Source organism: Magnolia sinica, chromosome 16 (genome assembly GCF_029962835.1).
Source record: "Magnolia sinica isolate HGM2019 chromosome 16, MsV1, whole genome shotgun sequence".
Classification (NCBI taxonomy): Eukaryota; Viridiplantae; Streptophyta; class Magnoliopsida; order Magnoliales; family Magnoliaceae; genus Magnolia; species Magnolia sinica.
Genome location: NC_080588.1, coordinates 20,707,824 through 20,732,773, shown reverse-complemented (window position 1 = coordinate 20,732,773; position 24,950 = coordinate 20,707,824). Strand labels below are relative to the sequence as shown.

The 24,950-nt window shown below is 38.6% G+C and overlaps 1 protein-coding gene across 13 annotated transcripts in view; it reads left to right on the top strand.

The window, feature by feature from the left end:
* LOC131228670 (uncharacterized) overlaps positions 1-24,089 on the top strand; it is a 105,671-nt gene extending 81,582 nt beyond the window's left edge. For 6 of the 13 annotated variants that reach the window (XM_058224497.1, XM_058224499.1, XM_058224493.1 and 3 more), the window contains 6 exons: positions 5,857-5,895; positions 6,007-6,135; positions 12,612-12,684; positions 23,440-23,525; positions 23,640-23,724; positions 23,807-24,089. In XM_058224497.1, the coding sequence (XP_058080480.1) occupies positions 5,857-5,895; positions 6,007-6,135; positions 12,612-12,684; positions 23,440-23,525; positions 23,640-23,724; positions 23,807-23,818 (424 nt within the window). In that variant the 3' untranslated portion in view covers positions 23,819-24,089. Of the gene's footprint in view, positions 1-5,856; positions 5,896-6,006; positions 6,136-12,611; positions 12,685-13,253; positions 13,438-18,485; positions 18,561-23,439; positions 23,526-23,639; positions 23,725-23,806 lie in introns of those variants that run through there. The other 7 variants (XR_009163047.1, XR_009163046.1, XR_009163048.1 and 4 more) reach the window with 7 other exon arrangements.
* The last annotated feature ends 861 nt before the right edge of the window (positions 24,090-24,950 follow it).

Below are 24,950 nucleotides of genomic sequence, written 5' to 3'. Positions count from 1 at the left end.
TAGTCCGCGGTCGATGTGATCCTGAATGAGATTCCTAAAAATAACACATTTGTTAGTGAAATGAGATCGAGATCTATGCCATTTTCAATACTCAACCTTTTGTAACTCATCGGCCGAAGGTATTTTGTGATTAATAGGAACCTTGATAAACTTTGCCTCCAACATTAAGTCAAAAATCTCTACGGCCCAAGTAATATCGAAAGTATTAACTTTCTAGGCCTTTTGTGTAGTCAGAGCTATTTTCGCCGCGGTTTTTGCGATCCTTCTCCGGCATGTGTGGTGTGAGGGCGTGCCAGAATTGGGATTGCGGTTCCAATTCAAAGCGAACAACAATGACCCTGAGCGCCGAAGTAGGCAGACACAGTATGACTGAGGTCTGAGGAGATTGGTCACCTATTTAGCCACTCATTCAAAGTGTAACTTAATCAGGCGATAGTCTGAGGGTGGGGTTCGTCCTCTGATGATGGGTTACTTTTCTGCCTTCCGTACAAAAGGACTTTTTCCTATGCAGATAGAGTAGAATAAGAGAAAAACTTACAATCGACTGCTATCGACCGCCAAAGGATGCTCCAATTACAACTATGATTATCAACTATGGTGTTTATGCTACGAATTAAGCTAAGGAATGTAAATTATGAATGCGGAAAAGAAATGATTATGCTAAGGAAAGATATTTACTTGATATGGAAATATGTGATTACACTACGGAATGTAAATCTGACTAGGCAACTTGAAACATAATTGAAAGATAAATTTGATTTGTTGATTTTTTGGTTGGTGTGCAACAACTTTTCAAGATTGCTTGATCTTTTATTTATAGGATTGTTCCCTGGCTCTATATGCTTCCCACGTTCTGACGGTTATTGTAACTGTTCCTCCCTTATTCAGTTTCTAGAAATTTTCCATGTTCTTGCTCCTTTTGGTTTTCAGACATCTGTCCGGCGATCGTGCGGATTTAACTGTTGGCTACCTATCGCTTAACCACATGGACTCGGTCGCACGCGTGTCGATCGCTTTTAATACGATTGATACGTTGTAGCCCTCTTTTTGAAATGCAATCATACGTATCTATAGGAAATCCTGCGACTGTTGCGCACGTGTCTGTACAGATCACACGTGTTCGGCCCTAAATAGTCGAAAATAGGATTCTGCCGGATAGGGTAGAAACATCTTCAACCTCCAGAAGTTACGCTATCTCATCATCTCTCCATTTCCTCCTTCTGAACGAGCATAATGACTCTTTTCTCTCACCCTAACGTAGAGATAGTAGGAGTCTCAAGTCCTTTCTTTCGGCGAATTTGAGCTCTGATCACCCCAATTTCCTCCCATAATGTTGTCGGGGGATCGATTCAAACCAGTTTGTCGAGGCATTCCACCACCACTATGAAGAAGTCCTTGAACCAGAACTCTGGGGGAACCCTCCAAATTAGGAACCAAGCTTCCTCTATTCCAAAAATGGAAAACTCCACCCAACTATGCATGGAGATAATCGGCCCTTCTTTGTGAATCACACCCACCATGATAATAAGATCTCTATTTACCTCATTCCGTCTAATTGGCTTAAGGGAGAAGAGTTCCGATTTCAATCGACAACCTCCGACATAAACCAGATCACTTCCTTCTCTTTTATAGGGGAGTGAATGTCAGCATATACCGCTTCTGGGAAATTCCCCGTAGACTTCCCAACCATTGCATCTTTGAAAGAGATTGATTGTGTCCTTGCTAGAATGGGATCTGCCTTAAAAAGAGGTTGCGAAGCCACCCTCTCCTACGAAAAGGTATCCACCAAAGCCCCCTATTTTCTTACACCCCCTTTTACCTCTATGCTCTTGCGTTCTGTGCCAAACCTAGCCCTCTGCATTAACATCTGCTTGCCCCAAAAACTCTCTCCATGTAGCAATGAAACCACCCTAGCTAACTCTTCCTCGCAACTCATTCGAACGAACGCGAAGCCCCTGGGTGCCACTGTAGCTCTGTCCCTTGGCAATATGACCTCCATCATCGTGCCAACTCTCCCAAAGATTTTGGAGAACTTTATTGACGCCCATCCTTTCGGGTATCCTTCGACATACAAGGTAATGTAGGGGCATTTTCATACCGGGCTCAAGTGGTGTTGCTTGTGGGATGCAAGGGCACACTCGGGGTGGGCAGCCCGTGTGAGGCGGGTGTCTCGTGTGAGGCGGTACCCATGTGATTTGGAGCCCACGGGTGGGGTTTGACCAAGGTCCTAACCCATGAGATTTGGGGCCTGGGCTATGAGATAAAAGGATTGATTTGCCATGCTCTAACAGTTCGAGCTTTTAGAGCAAGTGGTTAATTGTCCTGCATCAAATTATTATCAGAGCGGGAGGTCTCGTGTTCGAGACTCCTCACCGGGGGTGATTAATGCAGGGGCATTTTCATATCGGGCTTGAGTGGGGTTACCTGTGGGATGCAGGGGCACACTCGGGGTGGGCAGCTCGTGTGAGGCGGGCCCCACCCGTGTGAGGCGGTACCCATGTGATTTGGGGGCCACGAGGGGGGTTCGGCTGAGGTCCTAACCTGAGATAAAGGGATTGATTCGCCATGCTCTAACAGTTGGAGCTTTTAGAGCAAGTGGTTAATTGTCCTGCATCACAAGGTCGGGTACACCGAAACGTCGGACTTCCTTCTTTCGTTCGAAGTCTGCGATGCTGTTAGACTCTTCACCGTTGTCTAAGTGTCATCGATGAATTCTTGATGTCTGCCTTCTTCATTCTCTGAAACCACGCCCTTACCTTTCCTAGGATTGAAACTCGAAGAAGTATCGATCTACAAAGAGGCTTCGATATCAGAAACATAATTGCTACAAAAAGATGAAACAAATTGGCATAATAAAGGATTGAGAAACTAGCATTTCTAAATTACGACATTCAGTGTTCTGAGTATTTGCGATATTATCGATAATATTGTTGATATTATGTATCACTAGCTTGGTGATACCGATAACAAAGGTAGTATAGAAAATTTCAGGTTTCGGCAATATATCGCCAAGTATCGCCAATGTATCAACAATATTTCGATGATATCGCCAATTTATCGACATCACCAAAAATCTATTTAATAAAAAAAATTCCATTTCAAAATTATTTATAGGTGCATGGTTGTACAATGAAATGCATGTTTGTATGTATGTGTATGTATACATGCATGGATGGATGGATGGATGGATGGATGAATATGGAGTGTGTATGCATACATGCATGGATGGTTGGATGGATGAATGGATGGATCTACCATTTTCTCCATGTTTCCCCAATGCTTTCATGAGTCAATGATACATGCTTGTAGGCCCCCAGTAAAGCGAAACTTATTATTTGATTCTAAAATATGCAAATATGTTTATTTTAGCATCTCCTGAATTATCATTGAAAATTTCCACCATTATCCCCATGTTTCCCCATTGTTTCCCTAAGTCAACGTTATATGCTTTATAGGGCCCCATTAAAGGGAAACTTATTATGTATGCGCCTTTTTTTTTTTGGTAATTATTTGATTCCTATATGCAAATATGTATATTTTAGCATCTCTTGGAGTTTCATTGAGAAATTCCATCATTTTCATCATGTTTCCTCAATGTTTCCCTTAGTCACCAATACATGTTTCTGTATCCCCAGCCAACGATACATGTAATCATACCGATACAACGAGCATTGACGACATTAGATAATGGGTTAGTAACTTGGGGCGAGAAAAGTTGTGATTAGTTTTTATTTCGATTAATTTTGGTCTGCATCACAGATTGAGTTGGGGGACCTTTGCTCGATTAGGATTGAGCTTACAAAGAGATAACTGATTATTAATTATTAGAGCATTTTTTTTTTAAAAATTTTTTATTTCTAAAAGGTGACAAATGTATAAAACAAACTAACATGAAAGATGACTAAAATTTGTTAATTTAGATTGCTAAGCAGTTACGCATATACAAGAATAGACAGATAGCTTGTTATTAATTATTAGTTTTTTTCTTTGAAAGATGAACAAAATTAACCATCTGTCTACCCTCATTTGTTTATTGTATTTATTTATTTATTATTATTATTATTATTATTTTGCGAAAGGAAAATTTACAAAACAAACAACCGAGGGTTGACAAATGGTTAAAATATTTTAATTTAAAGCTTTGCTAAGCTCGCATGCTTATATATGGGAGATCATCTGCATCTTACCACATTTCCTAGCATGACACGTGGGCATGAGATCCAAGCTATCCATGATGTGTGTCCCACTCTATGATGTGCCAGCTATAAAGTAAGTCCAATCGACTTATCATGTAGACCACACTCTCTGAATTAAATGGATGCTTGTAATAAACTTGGCCTAGTTTCTTGGAGCTATCCGCTTGTTTCTAGTATTGTGGGTCCACCTTATGAATAGACCATCGAAAGCTTTGGGTCAGAGAATCTACAAGGGCAGTCGCATATAATTGATGTTGTGGATCTTGTTCCCATGTGCCACGCTTGAAGGTTTTCCGTATCTGTTACAATACACTCGTAAAGACCGATACGTATAGGTAACGGCCATGACCGTTACGAGATATGTGGGGTGAAATGGGGCAGTTGGTTTTTTACGACCGTATCGGTCGTTATAGTGGCTGTAAAGGCTATTACGGGGCATAACGACTGTTACCCTTGTAACGGTCGAAACACAACCACTTTTTTTTATTTCTATTTAAATCCATTTTTCTCATTTTCTCACTTTTCTCATTCCATAAACTCTCATAGAGCATTTTATAATAGATTTCGACCACCCTTACTCTAGTTTTTAAGATTAAAACCGTAAATTGAAGTGATTTGAACGAATAGAAGCCCAAGGGCCTTTTTTTCTTTAAAAAAAAATAAAATTGAAAAAAGTAGTATTTATGCTCTTTTTTTTTAAAATTTATTTATTTAAATGATTTCTAGTTCTAATGCTTAATTGTGACGTGTAAACATTAGAGACATAATCATGTTCACAAATTCACTACATAGCTAGATACAACACTCACCAAAGAATGGACTGTTACACTACCATAAACATATCCAAAACAAAAAATGAATACATATTTGTAGTATTTACATTATTCTGGATTTTCTATATATATTTTTTTTCAGAATTTTTCGGCAAAAGAAAATTTTCAACCATTACGGGGGTCGTATTGGTCATTACGTCCAGTATCGGCCTTTACGGCTGATACCCATATCGGCAATGGTGGTGACCATTATAGCCAGCGTTACCAATACGGAATACCTTGGCCATGCTGGCAAATGCCACTGGGTGATGGGCTGCCTTGTGCACATGTGGTGCCTTAGTGTACCTCTAATTGTTATGTATAATGTGTGCCACGTGCTTTTTTATTTTGTCTTGAATATTTGTGACCTCTATATTCAATTGCTTATGCAGTTATGCTTCAGCAGGGTTTGTCTGTTGCTTAACAGATTTTTTTTCTCTCTCTGCATTCCAAACTCTAGACATCATTCTGCATCTGTTTAGATCTACAGTTCTAGCTTTTATTTGGCGTTTAGCTTCTAGTCAGCCAAAATGAAGGCACTTGTTTACACTAAATGATACTATTGCTGGACAGGAATCCAGAAATAGAGATTGCCACATGAGCTTGACTTGCTCAACCTTGAACAATTTGTGACACTTTAATGTAAAAGAGTGCTTTATTTTATAATAATTGGACTCCTCTAGTTTGCTTGTACAACAATTAATTGGTACACCAAATGTTATTTCTTTAAGAATACACTTTCTAGGGAAAGGATCTTCTTCTATAATTACTTGTTTCGCTTATCTTCCATCTATTTTACTCTGTTTTTTGTGGTCACTTGCTGACATTTTTCGACATGTTTCCAAAAGGCTGTGTGAGTGCAGAAGTCACTTTTGGAGTGATTACAGACGAGTCAAGCTTAAATTACTTTAGAAAAGAACCTCATATACTTAAATGTATCTGAGTCTTGAGGAATAAGATATTATTCTCATGTATGTATTAAAATTTTCAAAGTGCAGGGAGCTTGCTGCTGGGAAAAATGGCATGGAAGTAATGCTAAAATTGTTGACATCGACAGATTATGAATGGGCCAAATCTGATAAGTTATTGGCGGTGCTACAATCTCCTCTCATGCGTTTGTGTACAAGGTACAGTGCTAGCACAAGGAAACGAACACTTAAATAGTTCAAAACCAAAATGTTCTTCTTGTGCCCATGTAATCTGTTCATGACTAAATTACTTATTCATCTTTATATCTCAGTAGATTTAAGCAATTTAATATCCTGCTCATAACCTATTGCTATGAGATGGATCTGTTGTGGACTGGATCTAATTTCAACAAGAAAAATGAAATAGAAAATGATATATGATGCTCTATGGCTGTCAAAATGAAAAATAATGTTATGCTGTATGATATAATTACTTGTGATTTTCACATCACTGCTGGAAGCATTTCTCAACTCTATATGGATGTTGGAAGTAGCAGAAAAATTGATGCCAAAAGAAATGAAAAAAAGAAGGAAAAATAAGAAAATTTGGATGATATAAGGGTGCACTAACACATTTCTGCAACCCAGTGCATGCATAGTCAGTGTTTTCACATTAATGTTTCGAGCACTTTATCATATTAAGCCGATATTATTTGTTTCTCAGGTGCCCAGTACGAAAAAACCAGGGTATCGTTGACAATATCACATCTTATCGACGATATCACGCGATATTTCAAAATATTGTGAGATATCAAGAACCCTTTATAGAGTTCCCCAATATTGTCAGTACATGCGATACATATTGACGATATGTAGGAAGAGTGGGATGTGGAAAAAACCAAGAAAAATAGGGGAAAAAAAAAAAGAAAAGAAGAAAGAAGAAGACTCATTTTTCCAGGATTATTTATTTAATGGTCCTGTTTCAATAAGCAAATGTCCATGAATCAGTGTTTAGTGACAGTTTAGAGTCCTTTTGAAAAAGTCTACCTTTCTTCATTGACAATTGCCCATTATATAGGTAGATTACAAGCTATTTAGGGAAGAAATACAAGCTGATCTTCAGCCCCTACCATATATACATCTATCTAAATATACTGTACAGCTAATATATCCTAATTAAGGAAGGAATAAATCTGTATAACTGTCATATCAGTCAAAGCTGTAGATATTAGCTGTAAATCTGCTATTAGCTGTAAATCTGCTGTAGATATTAGCTGTAAATCTGCTGTAAATCTGTAAATCTGCAAAGCTGTAAATCTGTAAATCTGTAAAGCTGTAAATCTGTAAATCTGTAAAGCTGTAAATCTGCTGTGTAGATTGATATTTCCTTTGACATCCCCCCTCAAATTGATGCTGGTAAATCGACAAGCATCAATTTGCTAACGAGAAAATGATGGCGCTGACGTGGCATGGATTTTGTGAAGATATCGGCGATCTGCAAAGTTGTGGAGATATGTGGAAGAGTGATGACTTGATGATCATAGGCTTCCCTGATTGAGTGACAGTCAACCTCGATGTGCTTGGTGCATTCGTGATAGACTGGGTTTGCGGCAATTTGGATGGCACTAGTGTTGTCAGCATGGAGTGGAGTAGGATGTACGGGAATGAAACTGAGCTCTGTGAGGAGACCACGCAGCCAAATGATCTCGGAGCATGCTGCAGACATGGCTCGGTACTCGGCCTCAGTAGATGATTTGGAGACGTGGTCCTGCTTCTTGCATTTCCAAGAGATAAGGGCATCACCAAGAAACATACACCAGCCGGTAGTAGATTTCCTGGTGTCTGGGCAGCCAGCCCAGTCAGCGTCACTATAGGCTTGTAGCTGAAGTGAAGAACCGGAAGGGAAGAATAAGCCACGAGTAGGTGTCCCAAGAATGTAGCGAATTATGCGGCGGACTGCAGATAGATGGAGATGCCTCGGTGCTTGCATGAATTTGCTGACGGTATGAACAACATAAGAGATGTCTGGTCGGGTAATGGTTAGATAGATAAGACTACCAACCAACTTCCGATAGGTAGTAGGATCCTCAAGAAGCTCCCCTTCGTCACGTCGATATTTCACATTAAGTTCCATGGGGGTGTCAACCGAAGTAGCGTTGGTGAGACCAGCTAGCTGAACCAGATCTTGACTATACTTGTGCTGATGCAAGAGGAGACCGTGCGGCTGATGATGCACCTCTAAACCCAAGAAATAGGTGAGCTGGCCAAGATCTTTCATGTGAAATGTAGAATTCAACAAAGTCTGAACCGCAGAGATTGCCTCCAAGTCAGAGCCAGTGATGACGATATCGTCCACATAAACAAGGAGGACGACGATACCTGTGGATGTCCTTTGTAGAAAAAGAGAGGAGTCATACTGACTTTGAGTGAAAGAAAAACTAAGCAAAGTGGATCGAAACTTCTCAAACCATACTCTTGGTGCCCTGCTTCAAACCATACAAAGAACGTTTCAGTTTGCAAACATCAGTAGGTGAGGAAGTGGGCATACCAGAGGGAAGTTTCAAGTAAACGTCTTCCTTGAGATCACCGTGGAGAAATGCGTTCTTAACATCCATTTGATGTAAGGGCCAGGATTGGGATGCGGCAAGAGCGAGTATAGTTCGGACAGTGGTCATTTTGGCGACCGGTGCAAAGGTCTCATCATAGTCGAGACCATATTCTTGTTTGTTGCCAAGTGCCACTAACCGAGCTTTGTAACGATCTATGGACCCATCGGAATTAAGCTTGATAGAAAACACGAACTTACTGCCAAGGGGTTTCACGGAGGAGGGACATGGAACAACATCCCATGTTTGGTTTTCTTCAAGTGCGAGAAGTTCGGTTTCAATTGCTTTTCGCCAACACTCATGCTCCATTGCCTGTTTATAAGATGAAGGAAGAGAAATAGACGACAAAGTGGCTGTGAAGGATGAAGGAGAAGAGAAACCAAACCTATCTGGGGGTCTACGAACCCGAGTACTGAGTCGGAGAGAGGGAGGTGCAGGTGCTGAAACAGGAGCAGCAGTCGGGGAAGAAGCTTGAGGGGGCTCAGGAGGTGTTGAAGGTTGGTGGGAAGTGGCGGTGGAGCGTCGTCGATACACTAGGAGAGGTTTAGAAGGGACTGGATCTGCAAGAGAGTTAGGAAACATAGGCAAAACAGAAAATGAAGGAGAAACATGATCTGATGGGTAGAAAAGAAATATTTATTTTCGATAAAAATCACATTTCTAGAAACTCGAATGCGACATGATTTGGATCATAGCAAAGAAAACCTTTCTGCTATACTGAATATCCTAGAAAAGCACATTTAATTGACTGAGCCGTAAGTTTTGTGCGTTCATGTGCAGGAAGATGAACATAACAGACACAACCAAAGGTACGAAGGTTAGAATAAGTTGGAGGGTGACCAAATAACCTGGTGAAAGGTGAGTCATGGTTCAATGTGGGAGAAGGCAATCTGTTAATGAGATGGACAGTAGTGGAAAGAGCTTCACACCAAAATCGAGAGGGCGTGGAAGATTCTAACAGAAGAGTGTGAACCACATCAAGAAGGTGATGGTTCTTCCTTTCAGCCACTCCATTTTGTTGAGGTGTCGAAGGGCAAGACCGTTGAGAGATGATGCCATGATTCTGTAGGAAGTCCTGAAACAAATGAGACATATACTCACCCCCATTGTCGGAACGAAGGATTTTGACATGGGCCGAAAATTGTGTCTGAATATATGCATGAAAAATCTTAAAAACAGAAAATACTTCGTCTTTGGAATGAAGGAAATAAATCCATGTGAAACGACTATAGTCGTCAATAAAAGTGACAAAGTATTTGTAATTAGCATGCGAAGTGACTGGTGCCATACCCCACACATCACTATGTATCAGATCGAAAGGTTTGACAACATGCGGTGTGTGAAAAGGAAAGGGTAGAGTTTTACTTTTGCCAAGTCTGCAAGAATTGCAATCAAACTGAACAACACTAAGAGATGGTGTTTCATTATTCCCAAGAAAACCAGATTTCAATAAAGCATGAAGTACATTAGAGTTTGGATGTCCGAGACGTTTATGCCACGCTCGGTAATCAACATGAGCAGAATTACAAGTGACAAAAGGCAAAGAAAAAGAAGACAAAGGAAATTGAAGAGGAAAAAGACGTCCCACTTTAGGCCCCCTCGCGATCATCCGCCCTGACTGTTGATCCTGCACAACACAACCAGATTTAGAAAACTCTACTTTACAATCATTATCAACTAACTGACCGACAGACACAAGATTGGTGGTAAGACCGGGAGATACGAAGACATCAGTGAGAGAGGAGGAAACATCACCAGTGGCCGTGATAGGTAAATGATTGCCATCAGCAGTATGAATTTTGAGATTTCCAAAATATTTGTTTACATTGGTAAGAGAAGCAACATTGTTTGTCATATGATGGGAAGCCCCGGAATTAAAGTACCAAGGAGATGATGTAGTGAAGGGTTTACCTGAGAGTCCTAAAGCTGAAAATGCAGAAATGATCATTTGTTGAATCATGTCAGGGGTCACGGGTTGGACTGAAACGGGAGCAGGAGCAGGAGCACTTTGTGTTGTATTCACCAAACTACCCGCACTAGAAGAGCCAACTGAGACAGTATATGCTGTCTCCGATTTCTTGGGGGGTCGAGTTGGGCATTCCTTGATGATATGGCCATCCTTTTTGTAATAGTTGCAGAATTTACGGGGACAGTTTGCAGCATAATGACCAAATCCCTTGCAACAGAAGCACTGAACAGTGCTCATATCCCTGCTTCGTGGCCTGCCTTGTGCTGCATAGGCTACAGGAACAGATGTAGATCGTCGTTGTTCCATGGTAGTTTGAGTGAGAAGGCGCTATTCCTCGCGAAGAAGATCATTTAGGCATGTATCCAAGGAGGGGACAGATTCTCGGTTCATAAGATTGGATCTGGTGCCTTCAAATTCAGACCTTAGTTTCATTAGAAATTGATCCCTTCGAGTAGTTTCATGGACAGATTGAACAGAACTAAGACCTTCGGATGGTAAGTCAGCATAAACTATATCAGTGTATTCAGCCCAAAGATTAGTGAATCTAGAGTAAAAATCAGAGATAGAAAGACTATCCTGTTGGAGAGTGGCCAATTCATGTTCAAGCTGGAAACGACGAGCAGTGTTTTGTTGACTGTAGACCTTCTTCAGGTATGTCCACATCTGAGCTGCAGTCTGAGAAGATCGAAGGTTCAAGATGATGTTGGGTTCAACGGATCCCAAAATCCATGCCATAACTTGTGCGTCCTTGACTTCCCACTTGGCGTGTCGGTCTTTGTCTTTGTCTTTGTCAGGAGCTAGGTTACTGCCATCAACATGTCCCCACAGCTCCTTACCTTTGACGAAAATCCTGAAATGAAACGCCCAAGCAGAGTAGTTCTTGCCATTGAAACGAATCAAAGAAACATCAGACTTATCGGAAGACATGAGGTCAACAGAACTAGAACAAGAATAACCGAGACTAAGAAACTTGAGAGCACGAGACAAATGGAAATTTAGAGCTATAGCTCTGATACCATGACAGTTTAGAGTCCTTTTGAAAAAGTCTGTCTTTCTTCATTGACAATTGCTCATTATATAGGTAGATTACAAGCTATTTAGGGAAGAAACACAAGCTGATCTTCAGCCCCTACCATATATACATCTATCTAAATATACTGTACAGCTAATATATCCTAATTAAGGAAGGAATAAATCTGTATAACTGTCATATCAGTCAAAGCTGTAGATATTAGCTGTAAATCTGCTATTAGCTGTAAATCTGCTGTAGATATTAGCTGTAAATCTGCAAAGCTGTAAATTTGTAAATCTGTAAATCTGTAAATCTATAAAGCTGTAAATCTGCTGTGTAGATTGATATTTCCTTTGACAACACGGACATTGGTATAACATATAATGATATATTATTATTATTATGACGCCACCGCCGACGATTATTATTATTATGGATGATTTTTGAATTATATGAACTCTATTTTTATATAATTGCATCACTTCAGTCAAACAAGGCATCAAAGGAAACTCATTATGCATTCTTGTTTTTTGTAAGGTTTTGAGTTCTTTGTGTTTAGTCATGTCTCCTTTAACCTCTCCTAAAGTTTAATGAAAAATTCTATCATTTTCCTAATGTTTCCCTTAGACAACGATATGTTCTCTGATACATGCGATGTTTCCCATGCAATATCAATATTTTTCCATATCCCAAGGGTGCAAAACATGCATCAATACTAATACTGAAAGCACTGAATGTGATGGAGGCATTGGAAAAGAGGATAAAGCGGTGTGGCATTTGGCAGCTATGGCTACTTTGTGGGCCATATGGAGGGAGAGAAACAGAAGGTGTTTCGAGAACAAGGCGGATACGGCAGATCGACTGTTTCGGAATGCTCTGATATGTTAAGGATTGGGCTTCGAGTTTAAAGGACTTGGATCCTTTTGTCATTGTTGCACTTTTGGCTCTTTAAATTCCTTTCTGTATTGTTTTTGTAGTATTCTTTTCCGCCTCTTTAGCATATTTTAATAAAAATCTTGTCACCTTTCAAATAAAAAAGGCAAGCACAAACATTAGCCAAGCAGTTTGTATTTAATAACCATGACTAAGTTATATTGAATGGCTATAGGTACCTCTCTAAGGAGAAAAAGCGTGGGAAAGCTCTCGATTCAGTTGGGAACTTTCACTTGCAGAATGGAGCGGTATGTTCTACTACCCCGTCTGCTTTTATGATGGGATGAAAACCACTTGTGTCCATGTTTATCCATTACTACTATTTATATGCCCAATTAGTAGCTGAATCTCTTTCTTTTACATACATCAATTGCATGCTTGATACTAATTGTCTTGGCTTAGTAATTGTCCTTTGCTTATAAATGTTTGTGGTATATCCAGATATTAGATTATCTTTTTTGTTGACATAATTTCAAGGAAAAAAAAAAATCACTGGACGAAGCTTGCATAAATGTATAGCCTAATAATGAATTGGAATCTAGTAAGGAATGTAATCGTGTTGATTTATTGAACCTGGTTTGAACTTTGATAAAGTGTACATGGTTGCTGAAAGTATACATCACGATCAATTAAATGTAACCCCAATTTGCATTATTCGTAGGCTTTATTTTCATAAACAATCAACGTACTATTCAAAACATAGAACTTTGTAGAGATTCATAGTTCCAAAAATGTTGTTTATATATGCTATGTGAAGTCACGTTGCTATGGATTTGATTCTGAAGTGGTGGAATCCCTTACATGATGTGATCTATAGACAATCTTTGCACAGTGACAATATCAAGATGTTGATGATTTGTGGCTGCTGCTATGGAGGCATTCTCATACAACAGAAAATTTACCCTCCCCTCCATAAAGATGGACACAGAGGAGCATGAGGGGGAACTGATTTGCTGAATGGAATGCCAAGATTCAGACAAATGAAGAAGATGGATTAGAAGGTTGCTGGAAATTTATATTAATATTCTGATTAATTATAGATCAATTTACTGGCTTGTGTATCATCACCATCCAACATTGCCCAGACTGAGAACTCTCATACCATTGCTTCAATTTATTTGCAGGTTGGCCCTTCTGTAGAATTCACCCTGGGTATGAGAGTTTTCACATGCCTAAAGAAATAGATAGATTGGCATGATAATTTTGAGAACTGGGATTGTTTCCAGTTGGCATGGACTGTTTAAAACTTTGATTTAATTAAACCAACCCCTGCAAACTGGGAGCTCGGATGAGCACTGAAACTTTTGATGCAAGAATGACATGCTAATTATGAGAAAGAGATTTGGTAAAATATCTGTCACTTGACCCATACAGGGCACATACTTGGGAATTATTTGACTGGCTGCAACTTTTCCATGGACTTAATGATAATCAATCTCCAAGTCTTTAGTTTGTTTACAGAAGCCAGGATTGACTGACTAACATGTGTTTAGTTGTGCTAGAGATATCAAGGCCCAAAGAAGAATGTTGGCCACCAAGATCATTTTGGAAGTGCATATTTGGCTTCATGTACATGTGACCTCTTCAGAATCACTTTAACTACCATATCATCATGATAAAGGAGTAAAATGATAATTCCCATCAGTGTATATTGAACAAATGGCTTCGCTTAGTATCCCCTCTGTATAAAAACACCACTGCTCAGAAAAAGTAAGCTCATGGAGTTTTTCAGCCCATAGAGAACCTGCTAAAGCTGACAAACATGAGCCAGGTGTCAGGGATTATAGCCATGAGGTCCACCTGTTGAAGATCACCATTGAGAAGGTATTTTTAATGAGGGCCACTAGTGGATGGAAGCTAAAGAAAACATAAAGTGGATAGCTGTAACATTGGCTATTGTCATGCACGTCTCACCATAGTTTTTACGATATTCCTGTTTGTAACTGTTGTCTATGTGACAGTGTTTATGTTTCTCAGAAGATTCATTGGCAGTCAATGATATCTTTTTTTGGAGGGGGAGCTACATGCACCCATCTATGATTATGTTGCAATGCATCAAATTTGTCATTTTCACCACACAATGTTGATGTTGAATGGCCCACTTTGTATGAGAATTTTTGGTGATTCTGTAAGAAACAATTTATGCATGGAACCACAACTATCAACATGAAGATGGTGATGAATTGGATACTATAATCAAATTCCATTCCTTGAAAATAGGCATTGAATGCTTTGGGAACATATTCCCTCCATAATCAGTTTGTATAGCTTTCTAGTGTTCCTCTCAAACTGCTTTCTCATCTTGAGCTCTAAATATTGAAATGTCAAAAAAATCTAAAGATTTGCATTTCCAAAAATAGAGTTGATCTACTAAGGTATTGAGCAGCGGTGCAACATCAGATACCAAAGATAGTAAGTCCTTTCTTTCTTCTAGAGGAAAGTCCTTTTCAAAGATTCTATATGAATTTCTATATGAAACTGAGATAGTTACCTTGCAATAAACTCTAATGATAGGGGTAGATACCTATGTTCCTATGAAGGTGGGAGAAAATATAAAATTGATTATTGATCAAAATTAGACTTTGAAACTCATGTAATTAACCTCTTTTGGTTAACCCAAGAAAAAATGGGATAGATTTACAAGAAATCTCATTCAATTAGATATGGTAGATTAAGAGGGGACACCAAAAGAATTGATTGCTGAGCCATATGAGGTAGGAAACTCTCAAGTACGGTTCTAAGGGAAGGAATTGATCCACCTATACTGACCAGGGTGAATAGGCCATTCGACTAGGAGATTATGAAATTGTGGAGGCTTGATTGTATTAATCAACAAAAAAAGTGTAAAAATCATGAAATACATTAAGAGGAAATGCTCAGACCCAAATGTGTAAATGGATAAAATTCTTCCTCAAAATTTTATTAACTCAAAAAAAATAATAATAAATAAATAAATTACTTGTTGGCACCGAACACATGAATGTATAACCAATGTTCGAAATATCGGTATCGCGTTACATATTGCACCCTTGGGATACAGATACGTATTGGTTATCGCACGGGATATATCGTTTGTATCGAGGAATTTATCGCACTTTTTGGGAAACATGGGGAAACATTGAGAAAATGGTTGAATTTTTCAATGAAACTTAAGGAATTGTTAAACAAGACCTTAATACACACTTTTAAATCATGACATCTCAAAAAAGAGGTGCACATAATAGGTTTCCTTTGTATAGGGTGCAAAGCTATGCGTTGTTATTCAAATTGAATGCATAACATTTAGAGTATATGTGGTGATCATTTCATCAAACACTCCCAAATATTTCAAAATTAGTCTCAATTGATAGCTGGTTAAAGGAAAATTTCGAAAAAAATATATTTTAATATTTTTAATTAAAAATGATATTTATTTTTTGAAAATTGACAAGGACTTAACGAATCAATAGATCAATCCTCGTACATGCTTGATTTCATGTTTGGAGTGCAACATTGCAAGTAATTTCGGAGAAATTGGGGAAATTTCGAATTTTCCCCAAAAATTCCCAAATTGGACCATGCACGCTCAAATATTGAAATTAGAGTGTATGTAATGATCACTTCATTGAATACTCCTAAATACTACGAAATTAGTATCAATTGACAGCTGGTTGAAGGAAAATTTCAAAAAAAACATGGAGAATATGAAGAACCAATGGATGTCAAAATCAAAGTTTAAACTCCATGATTTTTCATGCAAAACATGAAGAACCAATGGATTTATAACAACTTGACACTGATTTAACATAAATTCAACAAAAAAAAGGATCAAAAATTGAAAATGCTCTTCCGATTGAACATGTGAGATATATCGGCACTACTTGTGTGTTTCGTATCGCACAGGTGGGATACAAGATGTATCGTGGGATACATCGGCCAATATCGTCGATATTTAAAACACTGCGTATAACTAACAAAATGTGCATGATACTCATTTACAATTCTATTCAAACTAACAAAATTCGACTGTTGTATTTGGCTCTTAGGAAATTCTTGCTAACTGAGGAAAACTAATACTTAACTTTTGAACCCCAACCAACAGATCTTCCCAAAATATAATCTTCTTACCATCACCTAAGGAGAAACCCACCCCCCTCCCAAACATTAGTTTTCAACAAACTCACTGATTTCCACAGAGATGAAGCTCTATACAAAGAAGAATCTTTTATCCATCTACCCCCTTCATCAACCTTATACTTTCTACCCAAGGCTTCCCACCACAAACTACCTTCCTCAACCCCAAACCCCCAAACCCATTTTCCTAACAATGTCACATTCATTCTCTCCGAACTCCTCAAACCCAAACCCCCCTGAGCTACCGGTTTACACACTTCTTCCCACTTAAGTTGATGAAATTTGTGATTTTCTTCTGACCCTTGTCACAGAAAGTCTCGTCTTATCTTTTCTAACTTGGCTATAACTGATTTTGGACATTTGAATGTAGATAGAGTAAGTCGGAAGGTCTGACATAGCTGACTTAAGTAACGTAAGCCTACCTCCCAAAGAAACATGCCTACCCTTACAAAATGATAATTTTCTTTCGAACCTTTCTATTGGTTTGTCCCATAAATGCTTGATTGGTTTACCTATACATAATAGAAGACCTAGGTATGAAGAAGCGAAGGAGCCCGCCTTGCGTCCAATGCATGCCAAAAAACACCCTCAACCTCGTCCTTAGAGAGACCCACTCCCAACAGTTCGCTTTTACTAATGTTGACCTTTAATACTCAAATCACCTCAAAACATGTTATGATTGAATGGAGATTATCCACAACACATAAAAGCAAAGTGTCATCTGCATGAAATCTGAAAATCTAAATTATCCATCTGAAAGCCCTCCACTAAACCTGCCACAACCCCTTGTTCTAACATCCTCCCCAAAGCCTCCATCACCATCACAAACAAATACAAAGATAATGGATCGCCCTGTGGTAACCCTCTTGACGAAGAAAGGTACCCTTTTGGTGCATCACTTACTAACACCAAGTATTTTGCTGATTGAACACAAACTTGCACCCCATGCTCTCCATTTTTCCCCACAACCCAATTGCCCCAACGTATAAACGAGGAAATCCCAATCCACATGGTCATATGCTTTCTTGATATCTAGTTTACAAATAATGCTTTTCTTTCCTTTCCTTTTACAAGAATTGATACATTCGTGAGCTATTAGAGAACTATCCACTATTTGCCTACTCTTCATAGAAGCCCTTGGGATTTTGAGATCACATCACTTGGAACCATACTAAATCTGGAGGCCAATATTTTCGCCAAGATTTTGTACAACCCCCAATAAACTAGTTGGCCTAAAATCCCTTAAAACTTTCTGCAGCTTTTTTAGGAATTAGATCAATAAATGTCACTCCTAGTTCCGACATCAAATAATCCGTTTCAAAAAATTCTCTTATGAAGTTAAATAAATCTTGTTTAACCATCTCCCAAAAGATTTGAAAAAGAGATTGGATAACCATTCGGTCTAGGTGCATTATCTCTCCCCAACTCTAAAACTGCTTTCCAAATTTCTTCTTCTAAAACTGGTTTTTGTCTTGCCTCTCCTTGTAGAAGAAATTTGAGCGATGAAGAGGTGGAAATTTTGGTTATATTGGTAGAATTACTTTCCAATTGGCATCCATCTATCTCAGAGGAAGATGCTATGGTGTGGTTTAAAGAAAAGTCTATGAAGTTCTCTGTTAAATCTTTTTATACAATGATCGATGATGGTCATATTGAGCAGTTAGAGTGTCACAAGGCTCATGTATGGCATTATGGTGCTCCTCCAAAGGTGGCAGTGTTTGCATGGTTGGTGGGGAGGAACAAGGTCCTCACAGTTGACAATTTGTGTAAGCACAGCATGATTATCCCAAATGTGTGTTTATTATATTTCCAAGATGAGGAAACGGTCGATCGTCTTTTTATCCATTGTCCTTTTGCTATGAAGATTTGGGTTAGTTTCTTTAATTTGTTTGTAGTTGCATGAGTTGCTTAAGGTTTATTAACCAATTTTTCTTAGCTTGGCATGGAGGGAGCAAGGGTAAAGTGGGAGTAAAGTGGGGAAGCGGATTTGGCATCTGTATTTACTAGCAAGGTAATGCAGCATTTGGTTGGAAACAAATAGCCGTTGCTTCAAAAATCGAAGGGGTCACAGCTTGGAAGTTTTAGTAGAGCGAAAATTGAGTGTTTTCTAATGGGCGCAAGCAGCTAAAGTACTGCCTATTGATCAGTGTCCTGCTTGCTGGTTAGAATTATAAGGGGGCACTTATTGTAATTTTCTTTTACTTTTGTTCTTGTATTTTTTGGCTTCAGCCCTTCCGCAAATAAATTGTTATCGTTTCAAAAATGAACACGAGGATGAAGAAAGCAGAATAACCTGAGTTATGAGAGGAGTATCTAGTGCATTGTAAGTTTCTCCTATGTTAGCTAATATTCTCCCTTCTTCAGATCCTTCGTAGGAGCAAAGTTGGGCATAAATATGAATATAATTATAGATCCCTTGTCAACTGAGAAATTTAGAATAGGTTTTGCGTGCCTTGATTAACTAGGAATGAAGCGCTATTCATTAGTAATGGCATAGCCATTGCCATGAATTTGATGCAAATAAGAAAGAACACATGGATATCCTTGGCCATGTGAAGTGCCAGTCAGTGTTCGAAATATCGGTATCGCGTTACGTATCTAATTCTTGGGATACGGATACTTATCGGTTATCGCATGGGATATATCGGTTGTATCGTGTAATGTATCGTTGTTGTTGGAAACATGGGGAATCATTGGGAAATTGGTTGAATTTTTTTATGAAACTTTGGTGATTATTAAAAAAAGACATCAATATGCATAAATCAAAACATTATAAAAAACAAGTACACATAATAAGTTTTCTTTGTTTGGGATCCTAATATATGCGTTGTCTAATTGAATTGATGCAAGTATATTCAATGTCTATTTATATAATTTATAAATGTAAGAAGATGAGTGGAAACACAAATAATACATTCAAAAGCAAAAGAAGAATTACTAGATTAGGTTACAGACATGTTTGATGTGATGTTTGAACACAAAGATTGCAAACGATTTGTGAGAAATAGGGAAATTTTGATTTTTTTTTCAAATTTTCGCAACTTGGCCCATCTCCTCCAAATCTCGAAATCGAAGCTCCCAATCCATGATTTTTCATGCATACCATGAAAAATCAGGAATTTATTTATAACAATCTGACACTAATTTAACATGATTTACAGAAAATAAGAGCATGGAAATTCGAAAATGCTCACTAGATTGAACATGTGGGATATATCGCACTACTTGTGCATTTTGTATCGCACTAGTGGGATACAAGATATATCGTGGGATGTATCGGCCGATATCGTCGATATTTAAAACAGTGGTGCCAGTGCATGATAGCAGAAGCTATTAGAAATTGGTTCTTAGGTTAAAAGTAACCAATCGTGTTCGATTAGGATATCGCAAGTGATAGATTTCCTTCTTCTTCTTCTTCTTTTGAAATTTTTTTGGTCAGAAGCTTAGAATTATATGCTTGAGGCATTTGTCTGGGCGACAGTTATTTATATAAAATATCACTAAAAAAAGGTGCGATTCCTATCTGAACTAGGGGAGGAACCAATCCTTCTCTCCCAACCCTATTAGGTTCCTCATTGTAGCCTCTTGCCTCCCAAGCATGGAAATGGTTTGGGCACAATCTGCAAGTTGTAAGAATGTTGCATACTTTCCATGGTCATCCCTCGGCTCTTTAATGCTTATAACAATGTGGGAAGCCCTCTTCAATGATGATCCTCCAGATGCTGAGCTTTAAAGCCAATTCTAGCCCTTTGGCTGGGACCATGGTGTCTCTTTCAAGATTCGGCCCATTGCCTTATCCAAGTAGGCCACAATGAACTCTTCCTCACTTGTTTGAGTCACTACAGGTATGTAGCCTTTTGAATTTCCATTTTCTGGAGGGTTCCAGAATGTGGAGATCCTATTATTTAATGTAGTTGATTTGTCTCTCTAGCTGTGACAGTCTCCTCCTAGATGAGGGATCTCAAGATTTCCTTTTCTTCTGATGCTTGGTGGGACCTGCCGGCTATTATTTTAACATTTAACTTTTTCCTTGAAATGAGATCATTCTTTGCCACCAATAGGTGCCAACAGATGAAGGGAACAAACTTTAGTCTTTAATTCTCCTCTTGGCTAGCATTAACGCACCTCTTGAAACACAAATGCCACCATTGTACACCAGTTTTTAGAGTAGGATATACTACCCCAAACCTCTTTCACCACAGGGAACCTAAGAAGGATGTAGATTGTGGTCATGCTTGGCACTTAAGAGTTATCATTTAATTTAATTCCTGTAAAGGAAGTGACCATCATTGTCATCATCTAAGCCTTGCCCCAATTAATTGTGGTCGGCTACATGAATCTTGTTCCACCATTCCACTCTATCAAGGACCATACCTTCATTTCGAGCATAGGTCATCAATTCTTTTCTTATTACCTCCATCCACATCCTTTCACACCTTCCTCTTGCAACTTTTGGGCCTTCGACTTGCACCAACTCACTCCTAACCAGCGAAGTTCTTGGTTTCTGTTGCACATGATTAAACCATCTACGTCTACTTTTCCTCATTACCTAGTGGTGCCACCCCTAAATTCCCCGAATGCAATCATTTCTAATTCTATCCGTTCTCATCTTGCTAGTCATTCATCTCAACGTTCTCATTTCAGCTACACATCCTTTGAACATATTATTCCTTAATTGCCCAACATTCTGTCCCATAAAGCATGGCTGGTCTTATAGCTATCTGAGAAAAAAAAATTCCTTTCAGTTCGAGCGGTACACAATGATCACATAAAAGTCCAGAGGCCCTTCTCTCTTTCTTCCACCCACCTTGAATTCTATGGGCAACATCCTTCTCAATCTCTCCACTTATGAATTATTGACCCAATGCATCGAAAGTGGTCAGTCTTCTTGGTCAACAATCTTAACTAATAAATGCCTGCCATGGAATACCTCGTGGGTGGTTTCCTTTCTCCCTAGCACTTTGGAGAAGCTTTAAATGTTGCCTTTCTCCACTTCAGCCATCCTTTTTTATGAGGGCATGGACGACATAATGTTGATGGATCGGGCTGATTTACTTGCTGATGAGTTTTGGCATGGATTAGAGTGTGAAAAGGGGTCCAAATACCTTCCATAACGGGCCAAACCCGTAGACCCATCAATGGATCACATATTATGGTGGGGGTGGTGCACTTTCAGGTCCACAAAAGTGTCTTTTGGTGGCATTTTTATTAAGTTACGATTTTTTACTTTATTTTTGGACAAATTTTAGTTTATTTTTGCTTTGCTTATGCCTCACTTAAGTAGATAGGGGTAGTTTAGTCTTTTCTCTTTAAAAAAAGATTGTAGCGTTGAGATTATAACATCCAACCATAGTTATGCTTTGATGTAAGGCCCATATTAGGTCTAGGGCTTTTCTTTTGTTCCTTTTCATATAAAACTCGTTACCAAAAATTGTCCAACAGCTTTTAGGACATTTTTCTTATCTTTTCTGCAAGCCTTGGGCAAGATTTGTGCAGTTGCATATTTGCATGTGTGGGGCGTATGATCCTGGCCATCAAAATTGGTAAGAGCTTGGATTATTCGCTGTTTGTTTGCATATTTTCTCCTTTCGTTGGTAGTAGAAGAATCTCTATCTTGGATTGGGTGTGTTTTGGGCATGATTTGGTCCTAGGGTTTGATACAATTGCGTGTGGTTGCCGATTTTCATCCGTTAACTACATCACTGACTTAACAGATAATGAAGGATCAACTTCTTTCAAGCTTCCATATAGTTGTCTCCTGTCGGCCTATTGTTTAGAGAGATCTTAGTGATCCCCTTGGCATGCTCTCCAGCCAGATTCTCCCAACCAGGTCCTCCTTTCATCTTTGGTTTCTAGAGTTGCTGAGGGAAGTTCTTTAACAGCCTTGTGAAGATCCACTTTTGTGGACTTGGTGTAATCCTTCATTAGGAGTGGGAGATGGGTTGGCAACCACCTCTCTGTCCATATTTAATATTTTCACTTGTTCCAACGATTGCAGAATTCCTTCATTTAGCACCTGGCGAAGCCTTTAGTATTCCTTTCGGCTTCTTTTTTCTTCTTTTTCTTCTGGAAAAGGGGGTTTATCTGCCTGTAGCAACCCATATTGGCTGATAGATATTGGCTTCAGTGGTGATGGATATGGTACACTGAAGCTAATTGTTTATCCTAGTTCCAGAGCTTGGGTAAAAAACGGATGTTTGATTTCTTGTGCATAGCTGATCCTAAAACTTTTGCCAATCTACCATCTAAAAGCTAACCCCATTTTGTTGGGAGAAAAGCTAAGATGACAATGACAATGATGATGACTGAATGATTTTTATTTATTTATTTATTTATTTTTATTTTTTAAACCTATATAAAAACCATGCAAAGTGCAGGTTACACAACATGACGCATGTCACCCAGTTGGAGTAGGACACAAAAGCGCAAAAAATCAAACCTGAGAAATGGTATCTGAAAAGTTATTCTATGTTATCAGAGCTTTTGATCCTTAGGATTCTGCTTTTCTCTCATCCTAGGTGAGTAGTAAGATACTCCTTATTCAGAGTCGATGAAGATCCTTTCTTTACTTCAGAACTGTGATTTGCAGAATCAATATTTTCTGGTCTAGTGAAATGTCTAGGACTGTGGTTGAGCTGTTTTATATAGAGAGAGGGAGGCAGGTTTGACTTCAGTTGACATATCACAAATTGCAACTCTTGACTTAAACAACTTTCTACTCGCTAATGCATTTATTAAGTCTTCTTTTCCATTTCCCAAAGATGCATAGTCATATACGGCTCTTACTAAGGTCTAGGAAGATGGTGGACATTTCAAAGTTAAGGTTCTATTCTCATGAATTGAAACTCTAAAGACCATATTCTTACTTAACCTGTTTAAACATGGGACAGATCATTGGGAGGCTAAATTGGATGGCAGACCGATCAGAAAAGGGTCTCTGTCAAAGTGGAGGTATCATGGTCAATTATATTTACAGGTAAACTGCTTGTTCAACAATTTTATGTTTCTCCTTACTAATCTACATACTTATTTAGAAAACTCCAACATTTCGAAGACATGCAAATGGTTCAAATCAAGAAGTCATTTTCAGGGTGGATGAGATTGAAGAGAATGCACAGTTATATTTCAGCACTGGGCGTGTCAAAGCTTCATCCGACTTTGATTTGTATCTAGAGGTAATTCCCTTTCCAGAAAATATAAACTGGAATTTACTTTCATCATTGCTGATTAAAAATGTTTACTTTTATTATTGTTCAGGACAGTGATTGAAACTTCCCTATTTGCAGGGATAATAATAGGCCACTGAATTTCAATGATTGAGTATGTGTCCTTGTATTATACTACAAAAAATGACAGAAGTGTGCTACAAATTTAATCAGCACAAATTTGATTATTGCCGATTAAAAATAATTACTTTTATTATTTGTTCAAGACTGACTGAAATTGCCCTACTTATAAGAATGATGATGGGCCACTATTTCAATGATTGAAGAAGTTTCCCTCTGTTATACTACAGTAAATGATATAAGTGTTCCACAAATGCTGATAGCTGTGATTTGATTGCTAATTGGTCATCATAATTCATAAATTCTGTCATTTCCACTCGATGAGCCCAAATCTTCACTACTCATTCAGCTTTGTGAATCCAATGACTCCAGTATTCTAAGACGACCAATTTACATGTTTCCTTGGACCTGCATCATTATTAGTTTCTCTAACACCCAAGTAATATGTGAAGAACCCCAAATAGAACAAGAACCACAAGGAAACGGTAGCCATGAAGCAATCCTATTTCGAATTAAAATAACTTCAGGTCTTGAATTCAGAAGAAAAATGACTGATATGAGCTTAATCCAAGAGAACGTGAGTCTCTATGTACCTTAAAGCAAGAAGACTCGGACTGTTAAATCTCAACAAGCAAACCTAAAAGCTTTACAAGTTCTTAAAAGTACACAAAAGAATACATAAAGAACACCATCTAACAATATGGGTGTTTTCAAATAATTTTTCCTACAGAACTAAACAGAAAACAAAAGAACACCATCAATCAGATTTCTGAAGCTCTAATAATCTGAAAGCATCCAGTATGTACGCTTCTTTTGCATCATATCCTTCTAGATTGGAAAGAACAAGATGAGATCCTTGCAGCCAATGTGATCGACAGAAGGAAATCATGGGAGACCAAGATGGTTGTCACCATAGGACACGTGTCAGGCGGTCAAAGAAACCAAGAGCACGCAGCTATCACATAGACACATGACGAAGCATGAGTAGCCATAACTTCAATGGCCTAAGAGAGTGTGCACAATCAAATAGCTAGTTGGTGGTGATATGTTCAGTGACATACAGCGGAATGCAATTGGCCAGACTTTGCTAACGACTGACTAGATATACACAAGTC